The sequence below is a fragment of the Saimiri boliviensis genome, chromosome 12, assembly GCF_048565385.1.
Source record: "Saimiri boliviensis isolate mSaiBol1 chromosome 12, mSaiBol1.pri, whole genome shotgun sequence".
Classification (NCBI taxonomy): domain Eukaryota; kingdom Metazoa; phylum Chordata; class Mammalia; order Primates; family Cebidae; genus Saimiri; species Saimiri boliviensis.
The window spans coordinates 9,765,455-9,784,332 of record NC_133460.1 but is presented as its reverse complement, the minus strand read 5'-3'; the positions used below and the strand labels follow the sequence as shown (position 1 = coordinate 9,784,332).

General features: G+C 60.0%; 2 protein-coding genes across 6 annotated transcripts in view; both read right to left on the bottom strand.

Moving 5' to 3' along the window:
- Positions 1-12,728, bottom strand: part of TBC1D24 (TBC1 domain family member 24) — a 32,641-nt gene extending 19,913 nt beyond the window's left edge. For 2 of the 5 annotated variants that reach the window (XM_039477872.2, XM_039477874.2), the window contains exon 1: positions 12,667-12,728. The gene's annotated coding sequence lies outside the window, so the exon portion shown is untranslated. Of the gene's footprint in view, positions 1-4,636; positions 4,858-4,886; positions 12,420-12,666 lie in introns of those variants that run through there. The other 3 variants (XM_039477873.2, XM_074381771.1, XM_010339047.3) reach the window with 3 other exon arrangements.
- Positions 12,729-12,808: 80 nt separating this feature from the next.
- On the bottom strand, positions 12,809-16,498 carry NTN3 (netrin 3). The gene is made up of 6 exons (XM_003928559.4): positions 15,169-16,498; positions 14,909-15,097; positions 14,663-14,812; positions 14,477-14,527; positions 14,277-14,351; positions 12,809-14,032 (listed from the first exon to the last, which is right to left on the bottom strand). Exons 1-6 carry the CDS (start codon positions 16,091-16,093, stop codon positions 13,683-13,685), a joined length of 1,740 nt encoding a protein of 579 aa, XP_003928608.2. The 5' UTR covers positions 16,094-16,498; the 3' UTR covers positions 12,809-13,682.
- Between the last annotated feature and the right edge of the window lie 2,380 nt (positions 16,499-18,878).

The window sequence follows — 18,878 nt, the reverse complement described above, 5'->3', positions numbered from 1 at the left end:
TGTCCTGGGTCACAGGAAACGGGAGGAGGCAGCACATGACCGAGGCTCCCTCATCCTGCAGGTCGTCATGGGACAAACCTCCACTGAGGTGCCTCCTCTGTGCCAGGAAGAGATGGCTTGAGAGGAGGCTGTCAACCTCGGCAGCTCAGGATGTGCTAGGGCAGGCGTCCCCAAACTACGGCCCACGGGGCGCATGAGGCCCCCTGAGGCCATTTATCCGGCCCCCTGCCACACTTCAGGAAGGGGCACCCCTTTCATTGGTGGTCAGTGAGAGGAGCACAGTATGTGGCGGCCCTCCAACGGTCTGAGGGACAGTGAACTGGCCCCCTGTGTAAAAAGTTTGGGGCTGGGCGCAGTGGCTTAAGCCTGTAATCCCAGCACTTTGGGAGGCTGAGGCGGGTGGATCACGAGGTCGAGAGATCGAAACCATCCTGGTCAACATGGTGAATCCCCGTCTGTACTAAAAATACAAAAAAATTAGCTGGGCATGGTGGCGCGTGCTTGTAATCCCAGCTACTTAGGAGGCTGAGGCAGGAGAATTGCCTGAGCCCAGGAGGCGGAGGTTGCAGTGAGCTGAGATGGCGCCATTGCACTCCAGCCTGGGTCACAAGAGCGAAACTCCGTCTCAAAAAAAAAAAAAAAAAAAGTTTGGGGACGCCTGTGCTAGGGGAACCCCAAGGTCAGGGCTGCAAAAGGGGCGGAAAGGTGTGGAGGCAGCCTGTGGGTGGAGATGGTGCCCCTCACACCCAGAGGCAAGACTGGACAAAGGCAAACCGGGCCATCCTGGCAGTGCTGAGGGGCTGGGTGGGCTCAGAGGTGAGTGTCCCCACACGGGGTAGGATGAGAGTCTAGGTGGGTGACCAGCTAACATCTGTGTTTACAGAAATCTCCCCTGATGGCCCTGGAGAAGGAAGGGTTGGGACAGAGAAGCCAGGGAGAAAGGAAGGCAGAGTCTAGACCCAGAGGGTGGAGAAGACTGGGGGAGCCCAGGCCACTGGGGATGCTGGAGGCAGGGGCGAGCGATGAGCAGGGAATTCCAGCCCAGGAAAGCCCCACTGTGAAGTTTTCAGAGCCAGTTCTGATACAGATGGTTCTTAGACAAATTCCAGAGGAGCGCAGGCTGGAGGCAGAGCCCTGGGGGCCAGGCCCACAGCAGAGAGTACCCTGTGCACTCCCAGATGCTACCAAGGGGCCAACTGTAGCCCCCTGGGCAAAAGTTAGCCCCGTCCCAAGGTAAGTCAGCGTTGGCTAGGACTCCAGGTTGAAAAGCTGGGGTTGCAGGCCTGGGCCCTATCCCGCCTGGCCTGACCACCACACCCATCCTGGCCACAGGATCAGCCCCCATCCCAGAAGCAGCTGACAAGGACCAGGGGTTCTGTCTGGCTGAGCCTCAGTCACAGGGCTGCAGAACAGGGCATGGGCATCAGCTGTGTTCTTCTCAGTTCTTCCTGTCTGCTCTGAGCAATCCCTCATCCTTTCCTGGGAGTGGGACGGGAATGAAGAGGAAGAGGAAATGAGGCCGGGCTCCGTGTGTGGGGAAGCCAGTGTCAGCAGCCAGGGACAACAGGAAGGAGGCGCTCTGGCCCCTGTGGGTTTCCCACGTTAGGAGATGCACACTCCTCTCCGTGGGCTTCCCTGGCAGAATCCAAAACACTCTCACTCCTGGACCTAGCTAAGTGCTGCGGGAATAAGGCGGAAACCTGCCATGGGCTAGGAAGGCCAGCAGGCCCCACCGGCTCCTGAGCACAGACCACACCTGCCAGGCAGCCCCAGGGATGAGAGCTGACGGGGAAGCTCAGAGTGCCCGGAATCCATGGGGCAGGGGGAGCGGTGGGTCAGGTGGGAATGGTAGGGGCAGTGTCGGGGTGGCTGAGAGAGCTGAGCTCCAGGGTGTCTGGACTGTTTGGAATAACTCTCAAACCATGTTTTCCTCTGCTCTGACACCAGCACAGCCATCGGCACAGGCTCTCAGACCCAGAAAATGCAGGGGTTCCTCCACACAGCGGGAAATCCGTTCTACAGCGGGCGCTAGCGGGGCATCCTCCGATTCAATCCCGAACCCTGGAGACACCTACCCGGAGAGAGCTCAGATCCCACAGGTCAGGAGCTCAGTCCCCAAGCCCCCCACGTCCCCAGACACCAGTCAGAAATCCAGGCCTCTGGAACGTCTGAGGGACCAACTTCAAGTTGAGGTTCCCACAATCCCTGTTTCAGGTTCAACTAATTTGCTGGAGCAGCTCACAGAACTCAGAAATACTTACATTCACTAGTTTAATAAAAAGGTTGTTACAAAGGACAGAGACCAGGGGACCTTTAGGGTGAGGTACGGGAGAGGGACATGGTGCTGCCCTCCAGGCAGCCCTCCTGTTCAGCTGTCCAGAAACTCCGCAAGTCCTGTCCTCTAGGGTTTATGTGGAGGCTTCATTAAGTAGGCATGATTGATTAAGCCACTGGCAATCAACGTGACCTTCAACCTCTGGACCTCTCCCCTCCCTGAGGTTAGGGGTGGGGCTGAAAGTCCTAACCTGCTAATCCTGCCTGGTCTTCCCAGTGACCAGGGCCACCCTGAAGCTGTCAGTCAACACCAGCACACAGAAAGACAGAGCCACAGAGATTCTGAGGATTTCGGGAGTTGTATGTCACAAAATAAGGACAAAGACCGAACATATTTCACAACATGACGGAGGTGCTGGGAGAGTAGTTGGAGGGAGGCCACAGGAACACACCAGACGGGGCGGGGGCTGGGGCTTAAGAGCAGACCTGGAGTGGCGGGTGGATGGCAGGGGTGAGGGGAGAGGTGGCCCAGCATTCAGCCCCAGCGAGGTGATGGTGCCCCTTCTGGCTAGGAGACCTTCCTCTCAAGTCCGAGCCAAGTCTGATTTCTTCACGAAGGGCCCAGGCCTCCCACCTCCCTGTTGGGAGAGGCCAGGGAACACCTGATCCTGTCTGCCGAGAATCTGCTGGATGCCTCAGAGACACAGACAAATCCCAGGTAGAGGCCCCAGGTGCAGGCAGATGCTCGTCCTGCCACATAGCCCCGCTGCCCCAGGCCTCAGCCCTGGAAGAAGGGGGCTAGCAAAGTGGGCCGTGATGGAAGAGAGCCTCTGGCCTCGTCTGTGCACCCAGGTGTACCTGTTCTTTCTGGAACCTTCTCCTGAACGCCTCCTAGGCGCCTGGCACTGAGCTAGGAACAGCTGAGAGAGAAATTCGTCACCTGGCAGTGAGGCTGGAAAGTGGATTTGTAGACACATGTAGATGGAGAGGCCCCGGGATGGTTGTGTGCCCCGGGGAGCTGGAGTGGTTCTGGAAGCCCTTCTGGGAGGCATCATGCTGGGATTTGCAGGGCAGACTGGGAGGGAGGAGGGGGGTGTGCCAGGGGGAAGACCTGTACTCAGCAGCAGGGAAATATAAGACTTGCTCTAAAGCGGGGAATGTGGGCAACTGAGTCACGAGCTCCACCCCATCCTGATAGTGACAGGGCACCACCAGAGTACCAGGGTGGAGGGCGAGATAAAGCTTTTATTCCAGAAAGATCTGTGGCGTGGTGGCCTGAAGGGCGTGTGCAGAGGCCACAGTCATCAGAAACATCCACAGGGGGTGGTGAGTTGGGGAGGAGGGGAGGCTGAGAGGAAAAGACCACCAGGGGTCCACTGCGTGTGGGGTAGGTACCCCCTGGACCTCCCATGAAGAATGTCAGGGGTGGGAGACAGCGGCACAGGCATGTTTTGAGAAGGCTCCTCTGGCGATCCCCTTCCCCTGACCTGTGCCCCCACACCAGTGAGACCCTGAGCTATAGGACGATGACTGACAGGGGCTGGATAGTAATTGTCACTAACCTTGGTGAGCACAGCCGCTGGTCTTCCCCCACACCTCCTTACCTTGCTATCCGCCTTTTACCCCTGGCCCCTGCTCCCAACCTCTCGTTTCTCTGGAAATTGTCTGTGGCAAACACACCATTACACATTCTCATCCTTCCCGAATGTTCCCTCCTGGCCAAGCAGCAGCTGGGCTCTCTCCATCACCACCTGCTTCCTCTCTCTCCAGCTCAGGACCTTCCTCTCTGTGCTGCCCTCCCTTAAGGACCAAGTTCACAGTCCTGGCTGGAAGCTCCATGTTCTCTTGAACCTTAAAAGCCTTTACACCTCTACCTTTCTATCCAGTCCCTGGGCATTCCAGAAAAGCACTCTCCCTACTCCAGAGGTTGCACAGTCATAAACCCACCCATAGCCCGTCCTAGAGTCCTCAGCGCCCGCCTCCCTCTCGAAGCTGTGAGCCCCCCAACCACCTGCCGCTCTGGCTTTTCTCTCTTGTCAGCCCAGCCTGGACCCATCACGCCAAGGTCCAACTCCCACCCACCAATCCCACATTCATGTCTCAGCCATATGGAGACACTGTGCAAGGAAGTCAGGGTGAGGCCCGAGACTAGCTGAGAGGAGAGGGAGAAGTCTTGAGCGGCCCCCTGCAGTGCGTCCTGGAAGCCTTCGCAGCCCACCTTGCTGACGCCCTCTCCTCTCCAGCTCACAGCTGCCCCGTCCCACCCACTCTCCCCCAGGAAAGGGGGCTTGTCAGACGGAGTTTCCCAGCTATCTGCATTCCCACCGCAGACCAAAGCCCCCGACCCAGTCCTGGCTCTCACCTTCCGGGGACCCTGGCTCCCCATCTCTCCAAGGCTCCCCTGTGCTGTGACAGTGGGCCCTAAACACAGCAAACCACAGGGCCTAGGGCTCCGCTCCAGCTCCGCCTCTTCTCTGTTTTTCTTCTGAGCCGAGCAGCTGGCAAGAGCAGACACCCGGCTTCTGCCCTCCCCCGCTGGCCTTGCCGGCCGCCAGACCTCGCAGCCGTCTTGGGCCTCATCCCATCTGCCTCCCTGCCAGGCGTCTCCTCACCTCTCCATGGCTGCTCTTCCAGACTGTGCCTGTCTCTCCAAGGGAGCCCACCCTCTCCTGAGGCTAGAGTTCTTCCTTGAGGTTCAGGCCCGTCCCTCCAGCTGCTTCCCAGGTGTCTCTGGGACACTCACAACATTCACATTCCACGTGACTCCAGCGCAACTCAGCTCCCACTCCCAGCCTCCTGCCTGCTCAGGGCTTCCCCCGGTCACCATTCTCTACCCGAAACCCTCTCCTGGTGACCCCACCCTTCAGGATCCAGCCCCTCCCTGCCCTCAGAACAGCTTCAGGAGCCCTGGTCACACAGTGCCAACTGCAGTCCCCACACTAGACTGAGGGAATGTCACTGTCCAGAGAGGCAGGACACACTTGTCCCCTTTCACGTTCTGCTCTCAGTCCAATCTCCCCTCCCTTACAGGCGTCCACAGGAACTCCAGGGGAGGGTCAAGCCTTCACAGAGCTTCAGGCCTCCTGTCCACATCTGTCCTCACCCTCGCCCAGCACACCCACCCTTGTGGCACCGGTTTATCCACCCAGCCCTGCTACTGGACCGTGACTTCTGCACCCAAGAGTCTCACACTATGGCCAGTGTACTCTGGGGAGGAGGGAACAGAGAAGACAGGCAGAGACTCAGAGAAATCACAGACCACTTGGGCCCAAGACAAATTTAATTTTGAAGGCCAAATAGCAACAGGAAGCATCATGAACCCGCCTGCCCTAGGTGTGACCTTCCCTGCAGGCATCTTCACATGACAGGAAGGTAAGGGGTGCCTGCCTCAGCCTGAAGCAGAGCACAGGCATCTTTCAAATATTAATGGCGACCGGCATTCCACAGTGACTACCAAGTAGCTGCTGACTGGGGAACTTGATAGTGGGCTCTTTGCTGGAGGCACACAATGGATGCCAGGTACAAAAGGGGTGTGACCATTAATGAGGTGTTAGTCACTGCACTTCGGCCAGTTGGCCCACCTGCCTGCACTGGTTGGAAATGCAAACGAACAGTGTCTGTGGCTCCTGAGCATAGTAACTGGCTTGGAGCCTGAGTGGGGACAGGCTGAGCCTCAACCTTGGCCAGCCACTCACGATGGTACCCTGTTCCCTTTCATAGGCAGACATCTTTCTTTCCCCAGCCTGGTCTGGCCCACCCAAAGGCAGGGGCTGGAGTTGGCCCAGGACTCTGCTAATTCAGGATCTTTATCATCTAAGTCCAAAGGTTCTCCCCACAGCAGGTCTGGAAAACACCCCCCGGGACACAGGAGGAGAACCAGAGAGCTCAGCTCTCAGCAGCACAGGAATTTTGATGGGTCTGAGTTCCAAGCCAGGTGCCAGTGACAGGTGTGCCATGGAAGGCCAGGCACACATCGGTTTCTCAGCAAGTGTCTTTAGACCTAGGAAGAGATCCAGCTCGGGATGGAGTTGTGGCAGTTGTTTACTTTTTATGTCTGGTAGAGACAGAGTCTCACTACGCTGGCCAGGCTGGTCTTAAACTCCTGTGCTCAAGCAGTCTTCCCACCTTGGCCTCTCAAAGCATTGGGATTACAGGTGTGAGCCATCACACCCGGTCCTCATCATTTTAACAGGCATTCAAGAGATACTTCCTGAATGCCAGTGTGCCAGGTACCTGAGCACAGAGGCACGGGCCCACCCAGCCCGGGTCAGGTGTATTGACCACACCAATTCAAGGTGCAGGTGCTGCAACAGGGTGCCTTCCCAGATCCAATGCCTGCCTCCATTGGATCTTGCAGTGTGAGGAGGTCTTACCCTCAGGAAGTGGTAGAGACAGCGTGGTCAAAGGACAAGACCCCGGTGGGCAGGCCGGGCAGAGCGACCCAGCTCTGTGAGAGCATGGGCCAGCGAGTGTTCTCTGGGGCTCTGATTAAGACAGTTCTGTGGTCCAGCGTAACAGGTACCAAGAAGCCAAAGGGCCCAAAATAGAGGCCTGGGATTCACTGGCCTGCCAAGAAAGGACAGTGCACCTGAGTGCAGGGAACAGGGAGAGGGCAGCCCAGGAAGTCGCCAGAGCAGAAAAGTTCATGGCCGCACCTCGATCCTTCTAAGGCCACAGGTTTACCAAGGTAGGAAGGCTAGAGGATCCTTGCTGGGAAAGGGATCACAGAGGATAATTAGGGAAGGGGGTGGAAATGATTCAAGGAAAGCCTGAAGGGACCCAGGTGATGGGATCCATTTAGCATGCCACAGTGAGTGGAAGGGCTTTTACTGGAAGCACCCAATTAAAATTGTGTAACAATCAGTCAGACACACAGTTTCAGATTATGGGAAATCTGTATCCTCAGTAGATTCCCAGGTCCCCTGTGGTGTTTTCTCAATGACCCGTAAAAAAAGAGAACAGGCTGTGTGTAGTGGCTCATGCCTGTAATCCCAGTACTTTGGGAGGCTGAGGTGAAAGGATCCCTTGAGCCCAGGAGTTTGAGACCAGCCTGGGCAACATAGTAAGATATCATCTCTACAAAAAATAAAAATTTAGGCAGATGTGGTGGCATGCATCTATAGTCCCAGCTACTTAGAAGGCTGAGGTAGGAGGATGGCTTGAGCCCAGGAGGCTGAGGCTGCAGTGAGCCATGACTACATCACCGCACTCCAGCTTGGACGACAGAGTGAGACCCGGTCTCTTAAAAAAAAAAAAAAAAAAAAAAAATTATGGCTGGGCGCAGTGGCTCACGTCTATAATCTCAGCACTTTGGGAGGCCGAAGTAGGCAGATCACAAGATCAGGAGTTCAAGAGGAGCCTGGCCAATACGGCGAAATCCCATCTCTACTAAAAATACAAAATTAACTGGGTGTGGTGGTGCATGCCTGTAATCCCAGCTACTCGGGAGGCTGAGGCAGGAGAATCCCTTGAACCTGGGAGGCGGAGGTTGCGGTGAGCCTAGACTGCCCCACTGCACTCCAGCCTGGGCAACAGAGCAAAATTCTGTCTCAAAAACCAAACCAAACCAAAACAAAAACAATTAACAAAAAGAGAAAAAGAAGAGCCCACACGGGGGAGGGGCAGGAAGCCATGGCTGTACACGCACGTCCTCGGCTACAGCCCGTGCCGCTGTGAGAAGGTTCTGTTGGAGGGTGTAGATAACAGCTCACAACCTTATCCAGAGGCTCATGTGCCAGCTGCGGGCAGACAGAGGCTGCTTTGGGGGCACAGCCTGTCCCCAGCCTCACCCATTTGGCCCCTGGGAGGACTGCGGGAGGCACACCACACGCCTGGCCTCTATCCTTAGTAAATTGTTTTCCAAAGTCATGCCTGTGGCCAGTGCTGATGGACCACATAGAAACAGGGTCCTGGAAGGAGAAGGAGGTGCCCCCAAGGGCTCTGCAGCCTTCAGTGTCTGGGTCTGAGAAGGCCTTTTCCAGAGCCATACCCGTGAGAACGCTCTGAGAAGACCAACCCTCCAACTGCAGGTGAACCGGGTCCTTTGAGAAGAGTGACACTCAACCTGGAGGTTCCCCAAAAGGTGAACAGACACGTGAGACAGGAAGGCCACCGCAAGGACACTGGCATCCTCACGTCCCACATTCCATCCTTCACTCTAGGGGACACACTGGGTGTCGGTGACAGAAATTAAAAGCCCAGGCTGGGCACTGTGGCTCACACCTATAATCCCAGCCTTTGAGAGGCCAAAGCAGGAGAATTGCTTGAGCCTAGAAATTTGAACCAGCCTGGCCGACAAAGTGAGACCCTGTCTCTACAAAAAATGCTGGGCGTGGTGGTGTGCGCGTGTAGTCCCAGCTACTCAAAAGGCTAAGGTGGGAGGATTGCTTGAGTCCAAGAAGTCGAGGCTGCAGTGAGCCATGATTTCATGATCCCACCACTGTACTTCAGCCTGGGCAATGGGAGGGAGACCCTGTCTCAAAAAAAAAAGAAAAGAAAAGAAAGGAAAAAAGTCGGCCGGGCGCGGTGGCTCAAGCCTGTAATCCCAGCACTTTGGGAGGCCAAGGCGGGTGGATCACGAGGTCAAGAGATCGAGACCATCCTGGTCAACATGGTGAAACCCCGTCTCTACTAAAAAAAAAAAATACAAAAAATTAGCTGGGCATGGTGGTGCGTGCCTGTAATCCCAGCTACTCAGGAGGCTGAGGCAGGAGAATTGCCTGAACCCAGGAGGCGGAGGTGGAGGTGAGCCGAGATCACGCCATTGCACTCCAGCCTGGGTAACAAGAGCGAACTCCGTCTCAAAAAAAAAAAAAAAAAAAAAGTCTGTAGTCCCAGCTACTTGAAAGACCCTGTCTCAAAAACAAAAAACAAAAAAAGAAAGAAATAAAATTAAAAGCCCACTACCCTCCCCCATTCCTCTGAAAGGCAATGGGTTACTGACTGACCTTCTGTTACCTTAATGACTCTGTTTTCGGAATTTCTTAGGAGCCTACAGGGTTCAGGGTTCTGTCTTGTTTTTCTCACTCTAAACATTCTCCTGGGAAGACCCAGCCCAACTGCCAGCTTAGATGCCACATAGCATCCCCAAAATGCTCTCTAGCCTGGTAACTCTCCTTGGCTACAGGCCAGAACACAAGTGCTCACTGCCCAGATGTCTCACAGTAACCTCATCGGCATCTGCACACGGTGCCAGCCCGCTCCCTCCCTTCACGCTGCACGGGGTGTGGCACCGCCAGCCGCTCAATCCTGGAATATCCCCTCCTTCCTCCCTGGCTCTTCCCATCCCGCAGCCACTTGTCCCAGAGTGTTGCTCTCTTTTTCCTTCTGACACAGAATTGTCCAAGCTGGAGTGCAGTGGCACAAACACAGTTCACTGAGCATGCAACTCCTGGGCTCAGGCAATCCTCCCGCTTCAGCCTCCCAGAGTGTGGGCTTTCGGGTGTGAACCCTGTGCCCAGCTGAGTCTTTCTCTTTTCTGTGCTGACATCTCTCTGGGTGTGCTATGACAGTCCCTCAACTGGCCTTGGCCTCTATGCAGCCCTTCACCTCCCTGGCCACCTCTGATCCAGTCACTCACAAACCCAAGATCTTCAGAGGCTTCATGGCACTCAGAGTGAAATTCATACTTCCAGGCTGCCACTCAAGGCTTTTCCCAGCCTGCGGTCAGCCTAGCTCACTCACTTCACCCCATTCACCTGGGCCCACCATTGCCCTTCTCCCAAGACTTGGTGGGCAGGAACCATGCCCATTACTTTACATACACTGTCCCTTTGTGGGAAGGTGCTTTCCCTCACTTGTTCTTCCCACCCCTGATCATCCTTCAAAATGAAGCTCAAGCCCATTTCAGAGCCCCACCCCCACCATAATCCAGCTGGATGACAGGCCTCTGCACCCACTGAAGGCTCTGTCCACCTCTGTGGGAGGTTCTACCTTGCGTTGATTCTCCTCTCTCCTCACTGCAATATAAGTTCAAGGGCCGAGACCAACTCTTACTCAACGCTGAATCCACAGAACGCACAGCATGGTGCCTCCTATGAAGAATGAATTCTATAAATGCAACTTTTGTTGTTTTGGTTTTCAGAGGCAGGGTCTCGCTATGTTGCCCTGTCACGATCACAGCCCACTGCTGTCTTGAGCTTCCCGAGTAGCTGGGACCACAGGTGCATGCCATTAGACAAATTTTTTATAGAGACAAGCCCTCTCTATATTCCCCAGGGTGGTCTCGAACTCCTGGGCTCATGTGATCCTCCTGCCTCAGCTTCCCAAACTTCCCTCAGATTACAGGCATGAACAACTGCTCCTGGCTTAATAAATCCATGTTGAAAGGATACAGAAAATCGTCAAATAATGAATTCGAGTTGGTCCTCAGTAAAAAGCCTGAGGTTTTGTTTCTCTGATATTATCTCCAATTGAAAGGCAATGTTTGAAACAGCCATTGAAATTGCTGCTTTGAGTTGCAAAGGACTTCTTTCTTCTACTTACAGAGTTGTCATAACAGAAAAGGTATGCTCAGACAGGTAAAACATTGAACAGGGTAAATGTTAAGTGCTTTTTTTTTATAATCTGCTTCATCGTCCTCATGTACTTTAAACCAGAAACCATCTAAAGGCAAACATTTAATATGTTTTTTGAGCTTGGCTCAATCTGTAGTTAATTAAGAGCAACACAGCATGCCCAAGGTCACTCGAGCCTGCTGGACAGCCCTGGCAGGTATGGTCAGTGAGAGCTAGCAAGGCTACCCCACAGGTGACTTTACAGACCCTGGGTGGCCAAATTATTGTTGTTTTGAAAACCCTGCCTAGATTACTTCTGTATCCCCAGAAGGTCACCCTCAACCCAGTGGAAAGCAACTGCAATAGTTATCATTCCGACAAAGGACCTTGATCCATTTCAACCATTCTGTAGAGAGAACCTCTGCCCCCCCACCCCCGTGGCCAGGCTTGGGGGAAGCAGAGATGAACAGTGTGGCTCCAGCCCTGTTGACAGGGAAAGACAGGCTTCTAAGTAGAGCATACACTCCCCAGTAAGTACTCCATGTAAAGCCTTTATCGGAGTGCTCAGATTAGATGAGGATCAACCCTCAGAACAAAAGGAAGTGCACGCAGGGGTCATGCCACGGGCTAGGAACAGTAACTGTAAAATCTTCATATGATTTCTTGATCTTTTCTTATCTGGATTGGTTTTGCTCAGTCTGTGTTCCTTAAAATGAAAGAACCTGACTGTGTGTCTTCACCACAACTAAGCAAACATCCACAGGTGCCTACTATGTGCTGTGGACGGAGCCCTGGCCCTTAGGCAGAGGAAAGGCCACACACGTCATCCACCGGTGCCTACAGTGTGCTGAGGACAGAACGTGAAGACAGAGCCCAAGCCCTCGGGTGGAGGAAACAGCACACAGGTGCCAAATAATGGGACGGTTCCTTCTGCACATTGCCTGGAAGTCACCTGCTGACTCCAGAGTAAACAGCAAAACAGGGAAAAATCACCTGCGAGTGCTTCCATCAGCCGACACCCCCTTTCTGGAATAAGCTGCTAGGGAAACACAGTGACACTGGCTTCACGACCTAACCAACCTGCAACCAACCTAACAGTGCACCTGCATCTCCACACAAACCAGGTGGCTTTTAGACAACCTTTGGCCTTTCACGTCACCCCGCAAGCAGTAACCCGGGAGGCCCACAGCAGGTTTCCGAGCCTGGCCAGTTTCCCCACCGGGACACCAAAGAAAGCCTGTGGCCAGGCCGCGGGGACCCCCACCTGGAGGGGGCGGGAGCAGATGCAGCCCCGCGCGGGTGGGGCCGGCTCTCCCCTCTGCTGTGCTGGCTCAGGGCTGGGGGTCCCCGGCTTCCACCTCCCTGGGCTCGGCGCACCCAGCGGGGGACACCGCTGGACCGGCCTGGAACTGGAGGACCCCCAGCAGGGTGGGCGGTGGGGGTGTGTCATCCGGGGTGGGGCGGGGCCCAGGGCCGCTGCAGGCCCGCAAGGCGGGTCTTATCAGAATCTGTGGCAATCTCACCCACCCCGAAGAGGATTTCCGACCCTGCGGAGACGGAAAGCGCCCCAAGGAAAGACTGACACAGAGCCGGCTCTTGCCAACGACACCCTGCCCTGGGCCGGGACGCTGGCGACAGTAACCGGGCGGGGTTCGGGCATCGCACCCAGGGGGTCCCGCTCCTGCGCCCCCCCCCTCCCCGCCCCGAGGACGCAGCTGCAGCGCCCGGCAGTGCCGGGCTCCGGAGCCCCCGACCCCGCCTGGCTGGGGATCCCCGCCTCGGACGGGGCCCGCAGCCCAGCCCCCACGCTCCTGCCCCCAGCACGCGTCGGCCGCGGTGACCCGGCCCGGCCGGGCCACCCCGCCGCGCGCCCCCCGCGCGCCCCGAGCGCACCCACCTCCGCGCGCCGCTGTCTCCTCAGCTCGCCGCGGCCCGGCTCTCTGCGCACGCGCGCGCGCGGCCCCGCCCCCGCCAAGTTCGCGCGCAGTGCCCACCCCGGAGCGCCGGCGGGTCTCGGGCCAGCCGGGCTCTGGGCATGCGCGCCGGCGGCTGGCGGCAGCTGCGGCGGAAGCGGGCGCCGGCCGGGGACCAGTCCGGTGCAGAGGGGCGGCAGCTGCAGTGTGGTCCCAGGGGGCGAGCCAAGGGGGGCGGGAGGGTGGCAGGACCCCGCCGCGGGCATCGGGGGCCCGGACAGCCACCTGTCGGAGTCTCCGCCCGGCCGGGTCACGCGTGGATCTGGAACCGCGTGGGCGCGACGTCCAGCCCCGAGCCGGGGGAGAAGGGCTGGAAGGGGGTCCTGGGACAGGCCCTGAGCGGGGGAGACGCGGCAGAGAGAGGGACGGCCGGGCGGAGCCCGCAGATGGGGACACAGCCGGTCAGGAAAGATGCGAGACTGGGCGGCAGACGTCCGCCTGCAGGGGCCGAGGCCGCCGCCCTCGCGGGGCTGCAGCAGGCAGGAGACGCCCTGTCCCCGCAAGGGGGCTTCAAGGCGCCTGAGGTGGCCACAGTCTTTGGGGAGGTTAGCGCGCTCCCTGGCGGGTCGCCGCCCGGGTCGGGGTGCATCACCGAGGCCCGGGGGATGATCTGAGACCCCTTAGAGGGCCCGGTATTACGACGGGTTCACAGCCTTCCGGGTATCACAGTGCCCCTGGTACAGGGCCGACAGCCGGGTGGGGGGTGAGGGGAGACCACGGCGCGGTATCACCCGCTTCGGTGCGGGGCGGGCTGTCGCTGCGCCGGTCACATCCCCCCGGGGCCAGACGGGAGGTATCGTGGGAGCTGCCGGAGGGGCGGGGCGGTGGCCCAGGTGGCGACGAACACGACGCGAGCAAGGAATCCTCGGCAGGCGAAGGCACAGGGTGAACGTGCTCCTGGATGTGGGGCAGCGCCCCGGGCAGCGCCCCGCCCGCCGGCTCAGGCTGTGCCGCAGCGCCCCCGCCGCTCGCGCCGCTGCAGCCTCCGCAGGCGCCGCGTCCACGCGTCCCTCCAGGGAAGCACTAGGCTTCCGCGGGCGGCGCTGAGCCCGGGACCCCGGCCCCCTGCGCCCCCGGCCGCGGCTCCGGGCCCGCCCCCCAGCAGCAGGTAGCGGCGGCCGGGGAGGAGGCGCGGACAGCCGCAGGCCGCGTCCCCCGCGGGCACCCACAACGCGCTGCTCCCGCGCCGCGCGCGCTCCTCTCCGCTCCGGAACACGGCTAGCACGGCCACTGGGAAGCGCGTCCACGCGCCGCGCGCCTCGCCGCGCGCGCCCACCGCCACCTGCACAGCTGCGGGAAGAGCGAGAGCGGGCGGTGTCAGGACGGGGCGGCCCGCGCGGAGTGGGTGGGGAGGACGTTGGGAGGACAGTGGGGGCTCAAGGGGCCGGACCGCCGCCCGGCGGGGACCTGAGGGATGGGGATGGGCCTTGGGGCCCAGCAACGGTCAAGGTGTTCCAAGGGGATGTTGGTCGAGGAGGGGAGGCGGGGAGAGGAGGAAGGTGGGAAGGTCCGCGGGAGGCCTGACGGTGCCTACCGTAGTCCTTCCTGCAGAACTTCTTCAGGCTGATGCGGTAGCTGCCACGGGCAGGTTTGCAGTGCGAGTCACAGTCTGGGCAGAGGGTGGGAGGCTGGGACAGACTCCCATCCCCCCTTTCCCCACCCTCCTGTCCCGGAACCCAGAGCCCCCTCCCCTAGAGTCATGCCAGTCTGGGGCCTTGTCCCATGTCCACTCACCCTGCGGCTGCGCAGGACTGCTGTCCTCAGTGGGTCCAGGGATAGGGGTCTCTGCGGAGAAGGAGGGAGAATGGCCTGCGATGGAGGGGCAGAGAGATCTGCAGAGCTCCAGGAACAAACTGCGGACAACAGCAGGGAGCTGGGGTGACTCTGGCTTGGTGGCTGAGGCAGGGCAGGCACACTCACTAACACAGGGCGCCACTGGGGAGCGGCTCTGCTGGAAGCCAGGGGCGCAGCGATTGCAGGTGAGGCCGGTGACGCCGTCCTTGCAGGGACACTGGCCTGTGGTCTGGTTGCAGGTCTTGCCAGCAGCACCAACGGGGTGACAGTCGCAGGCTGAGGACAGAGGTGGGAAGGGCCTGGTCAGAAGCCTGTCTGGGTATCTGGGAAGTCAGAGGGTGAGGGCCTGCAGGTGGCCGGTGGCGGGCTCACCCCTGCAAACCCGACGGTCACTCAGGGCGCGGCCAGGGTCTCTATAGAAGCCCTCCCGGCAGTAGTGGCAGTGGCGGCCGGCAGTGTTGTGCCGGCAGTTGAGGCAGACACCCCCGCTGCGGCGGCCAGACAGTCGGTACAGCTCCATGTTGAAGCGGCAGCGGCGGGCGTGGCCGTTGCAGGAGCAAGCTGCAGGGAGGGATGGGTCAGGGGCAGGCTGGCTGGGTCCAAGGTTCCCAGGCCACCCTCCAAGGCCTCACCGAGGCAGGCGTGGGGTTCCCGGGCCGTGGCCCGCTGCCATGGCCTGTCGCAGTAGAAGGGCTTGCAGCGGCCGCAGTCGGGGCCCTCAGTGCCGTGCCGACAGTCGCAGATCAGGTGGCCCTGCGCGTCCAGCAGGCACCGTGAGGCATGTCCATTGCACTTGCAGCGCCCGCCCACCTGGAGGTCGGTGGCTGCATAGGAGTAAGAGAGGGCCTCCGAGTCCCTGGGGTTGCCCGCCGCACTAGGCCTTGTGAGTACTATGCGGATGTCGGTGGCGGTCACCCAGTCTTGGAGCACTGGGCTGCTGTCTAGGTCCAGGCCTGGTGGGCTGCTGTCCTGCACGCTGAAGGCCAGAAGGCCGCTGCCATCAGACTGGGCCTGGGGTGCCGGGAAGCACAGGGCCTCAGGCCCTGGACCAGCTGGGCCAATAGCAGGGGCAGGCAGGCGGCCATAGTCCAGGCCACAGTGGGAGGAGAAGAAGCCCAGCGGGACCCAGCTGCGGCCATGGTCCTGCGACTTGAGCAGGGCCACGGAGGCTGGGGGAGCTGAGCAGAAGCGCAGGCTCACGAAGACCAGCTCGAAGGCCTTGCCGAGTGGCACCGTGAGAGTCACGTTGAGAGGTGCCCGAGGCAGCGACTCTGAACGCCAGCACAGAGGGCTGGCCGTGCCCCCTGCGGAAGTCAGGAGGGCGGGGGGGTGTGCCCGTCGCGGGTCGGAGGCGTCGCAGGCCCGAGTGGCCGGCCGCCCGCACGTGCTGGACGCCAGCACCTCGCGGCCCAAGGCGGCGTTCACCAGGCCTGGCACGCAGCCCCGGGGAGCGCCCCCCTCATCGTGGCAGGGGTCGGCGGGCGCCGGCGGTCCCGGGCTCAGGGCGGCGGAGAGCGTACCTGCCGTTAGCAGCAGCTCCCAGGGCCAGCCGGGCATGGCCGGAGCCGCCGCGGGTCAGCCAGCGGCCGGGCCCCAAGACGCTGCCCTCGGGGAGAAGGAGCCCCCTCCGCGGCTCTGCCCGCCAGGCCCCGCAGTGCCGAGGAACAGAGCCCCCAGGCGGCCCCAGCCCGACCCAGAGGTGGGAGCCGCGGCGGGCACGTCCCGGGCCCTGCGCAGCAGCGGAGATGTTGGCGCGTCCTCCCGCTGGGCCTGGACCGATGACAGGCGTCGTCCCCGCTCCCCGTGCCTCCGCCCGCGGAGGCCCCACCCGCCGCCCGCCGGTCGCACTCACCCACCGAGGGCCGGGAGGAGTGGGTCTCCCGGCCTCCCGGGAAGGGCCGTGGACGGGCGGGGCCTGCGGTGCACTGGCCGACGCCTCCTCCCGGCTGCAGCTAGGGCGAAAGAGCTGTGCCAGGAGGGGGTGGGGGGCGCAGCAGGCGCAAGCCCGGGCCCAGCCGGGGGCGGGGCTGCTCGGGTCGGGAAGCAGGGAGGGAAGGGGAGGGGGCCTCATCGGCGGAGCTGGAATCAGAAGCAGATTCAGACGCGGGCTGGGCCAGCGGGGAAGGGGGCTGGGAGGCCCGGGAGCCAGGGGAGGGGCCGGGGAGCCAGGAATGCGCTGGCGGGAGGGGCCTGGAGGGGGGCGGCTCAGCCTTCGCAGCCCGTGGGGGACCACCCAGCAGGGTCCTGGGCCCACAGCCAGGCCTTGACTGCTCCTGGGGCTGTGCCACGTGCTGGGCGGGGGTCTGGGCCACCTCCTCCCTGAAGCCCATTAGGCAGGCAAGGCCCTGGGTCTGACAGCAGAGACTCTGCATGCTCCCTGGGTAGGGTAACCAGGTAACCACCGGTTGAAGGGTTATCCCCAAAGCAGCATCTACTCAAGTAGAAAGAACCCAGGATTGGGGTCAGGTCTGATTTTGAATCCAAACTGCTCCATTTCTGGCTGCATGGGTTGGGTTCCTGTTTCCTCATCGGCCAGACGCCTTTTACTCAGCACGTGCTCTGGAGCTGCTGGAGTTGAGGAGCCGGAAGTGGTATCTATGAGGCCCAAGTCAGGAGCTGCACAGACTGGAGTGTCTCCTGCCTGTGCTGAGGAAGGAGGGCACCCCCTTGGGCCTGAGTTGGGATATGACAGGAGGCCAGCAACCCCTGCACAGGCCAGACTCTGATCCCAATGCTCCCTGGGTCTGTAAGTTTCTAGTTACATCTCTGCCATGGGTTCAGCTGGGAGGGAGGACATGGAAGCTGAGGGTGTGCTGGGGTGGCTTCTTGGGGTTCAGGGACTTGGTTAGCTGTTGAGGACCCCTCTGCAGGGACAGAGAGTAGGGTTTAATCATAGGAAGGGACTGGTCACAACCCTGAGCCCACTGGCCCACATCGCAGCAAGTTTGGACAGGGAAACTGAGGCAGAAGCCCAGCTGGGTGGCCTGGGGACTAGTGGGGGATGGGGCAGCTGTGCCTGGGAGTGACGCCAGCAAAGGGTCCAGGGACAGCTCTGGTCAGAGAAATATCCTTCTCTCCTACTTTTAGGACCTGGACAGAGGAGGCCCAGGTCCCAGGGAGGGGCCAGGAACAAGTTCCCTGCAGGGCCACCTCGAGGCCTGCATGCCCTGTTTCACATGGAAGGCCAGGCCCTGCAGATGGTGGAGGGGCCACGTGGGTGGACCCTGGACGCAGCCAGAGATATGCAAGGACAACAGAAAGAGGATAGAGAGGCAGAAGCCTCGCACTTTTTGGGAAAGGGGGGGCAGGAGGACACAGAAGCCTCCTGGGGGAAACTGAAGGACCAGAGGAGAGAGCAGGAGGGCCTGCCTGTGGAGGGGAGGAACAGGAAGACAGGGTGATGGGGCACCTGGCTTGGCTCCTGGAACAATTGACACTGGCTGGTGCCTACCTTCTCCAGGCCACATGTCTGCATATGACAGCCACAGACGCAGGGATGGGGCCACAGGAGCACTGAGCAGAGAGGACTGAGGGGCTCGCTCTCTCTGCCACAAGCCTCTGCCCCTCAGCTTCCTGATGAAGAGAAGGGGAATTGTGTCCTTTACAAGGTGAGGGACCTTGTAAGTTCCCTCAGGGCTCATGCTCTGCTCTGTGGGTCAAGCTTAGAGCCCAAAACTTCCCCACCGCCCTCTTCAAGGTTCTTCTGGTTCCCAACCCCCACCCCCTGCCACCCCACCATAATGGTGGGACCAACCGTGTGGGGAGTGTGGGGTTGAAATCATCACTCTGGGACAGTAGAGAGAAAAGCCCAGGCCTGACACAGGGGTTCCACTGTCCAGAGACTAGCCTCTGGGGAAACTCAGGCTGTCTCTGGACATCAGGGCCATGGTCAGATCAGAGCCACTGCCAGACTGGCCGCCAGCCAGGCTGCAGGAGGGACAGTGACCAGCAGCCTCTTCCACCTTCGTCAGAGGGGCTGGCTTTGTCTCCAGCCCAGCCACCCTGTGAGCCGGGACTGGGGTCTGCAGAATGACTGGTGGCTTCTGGGCTGGCGGAAAGTCGGTGCCTGGAGCTCAGCCCTGCTGCAGTTGTTCATCTGGGTCAGTGCGGTGGGAGGCCTTGTGGGCCCAGAGGGCCATTGTGTGTCACCAGCTTCCCAGGGAGGAGGCTGCTGGCCACAGGGACTCTCCCTAGGAACAGACCTCTGCACACGTTCTCTGGCCCCGCCCCCAGCCCTCGCAGACGGTGTTTGGGAGTTAGGGAGGGCGTCCTCACAGCCCCCAAGTGGGACTTACTGCTCTCTAGGGACCCAGCCACCTGTCCCAGCCCCTGCCTAGGGCCT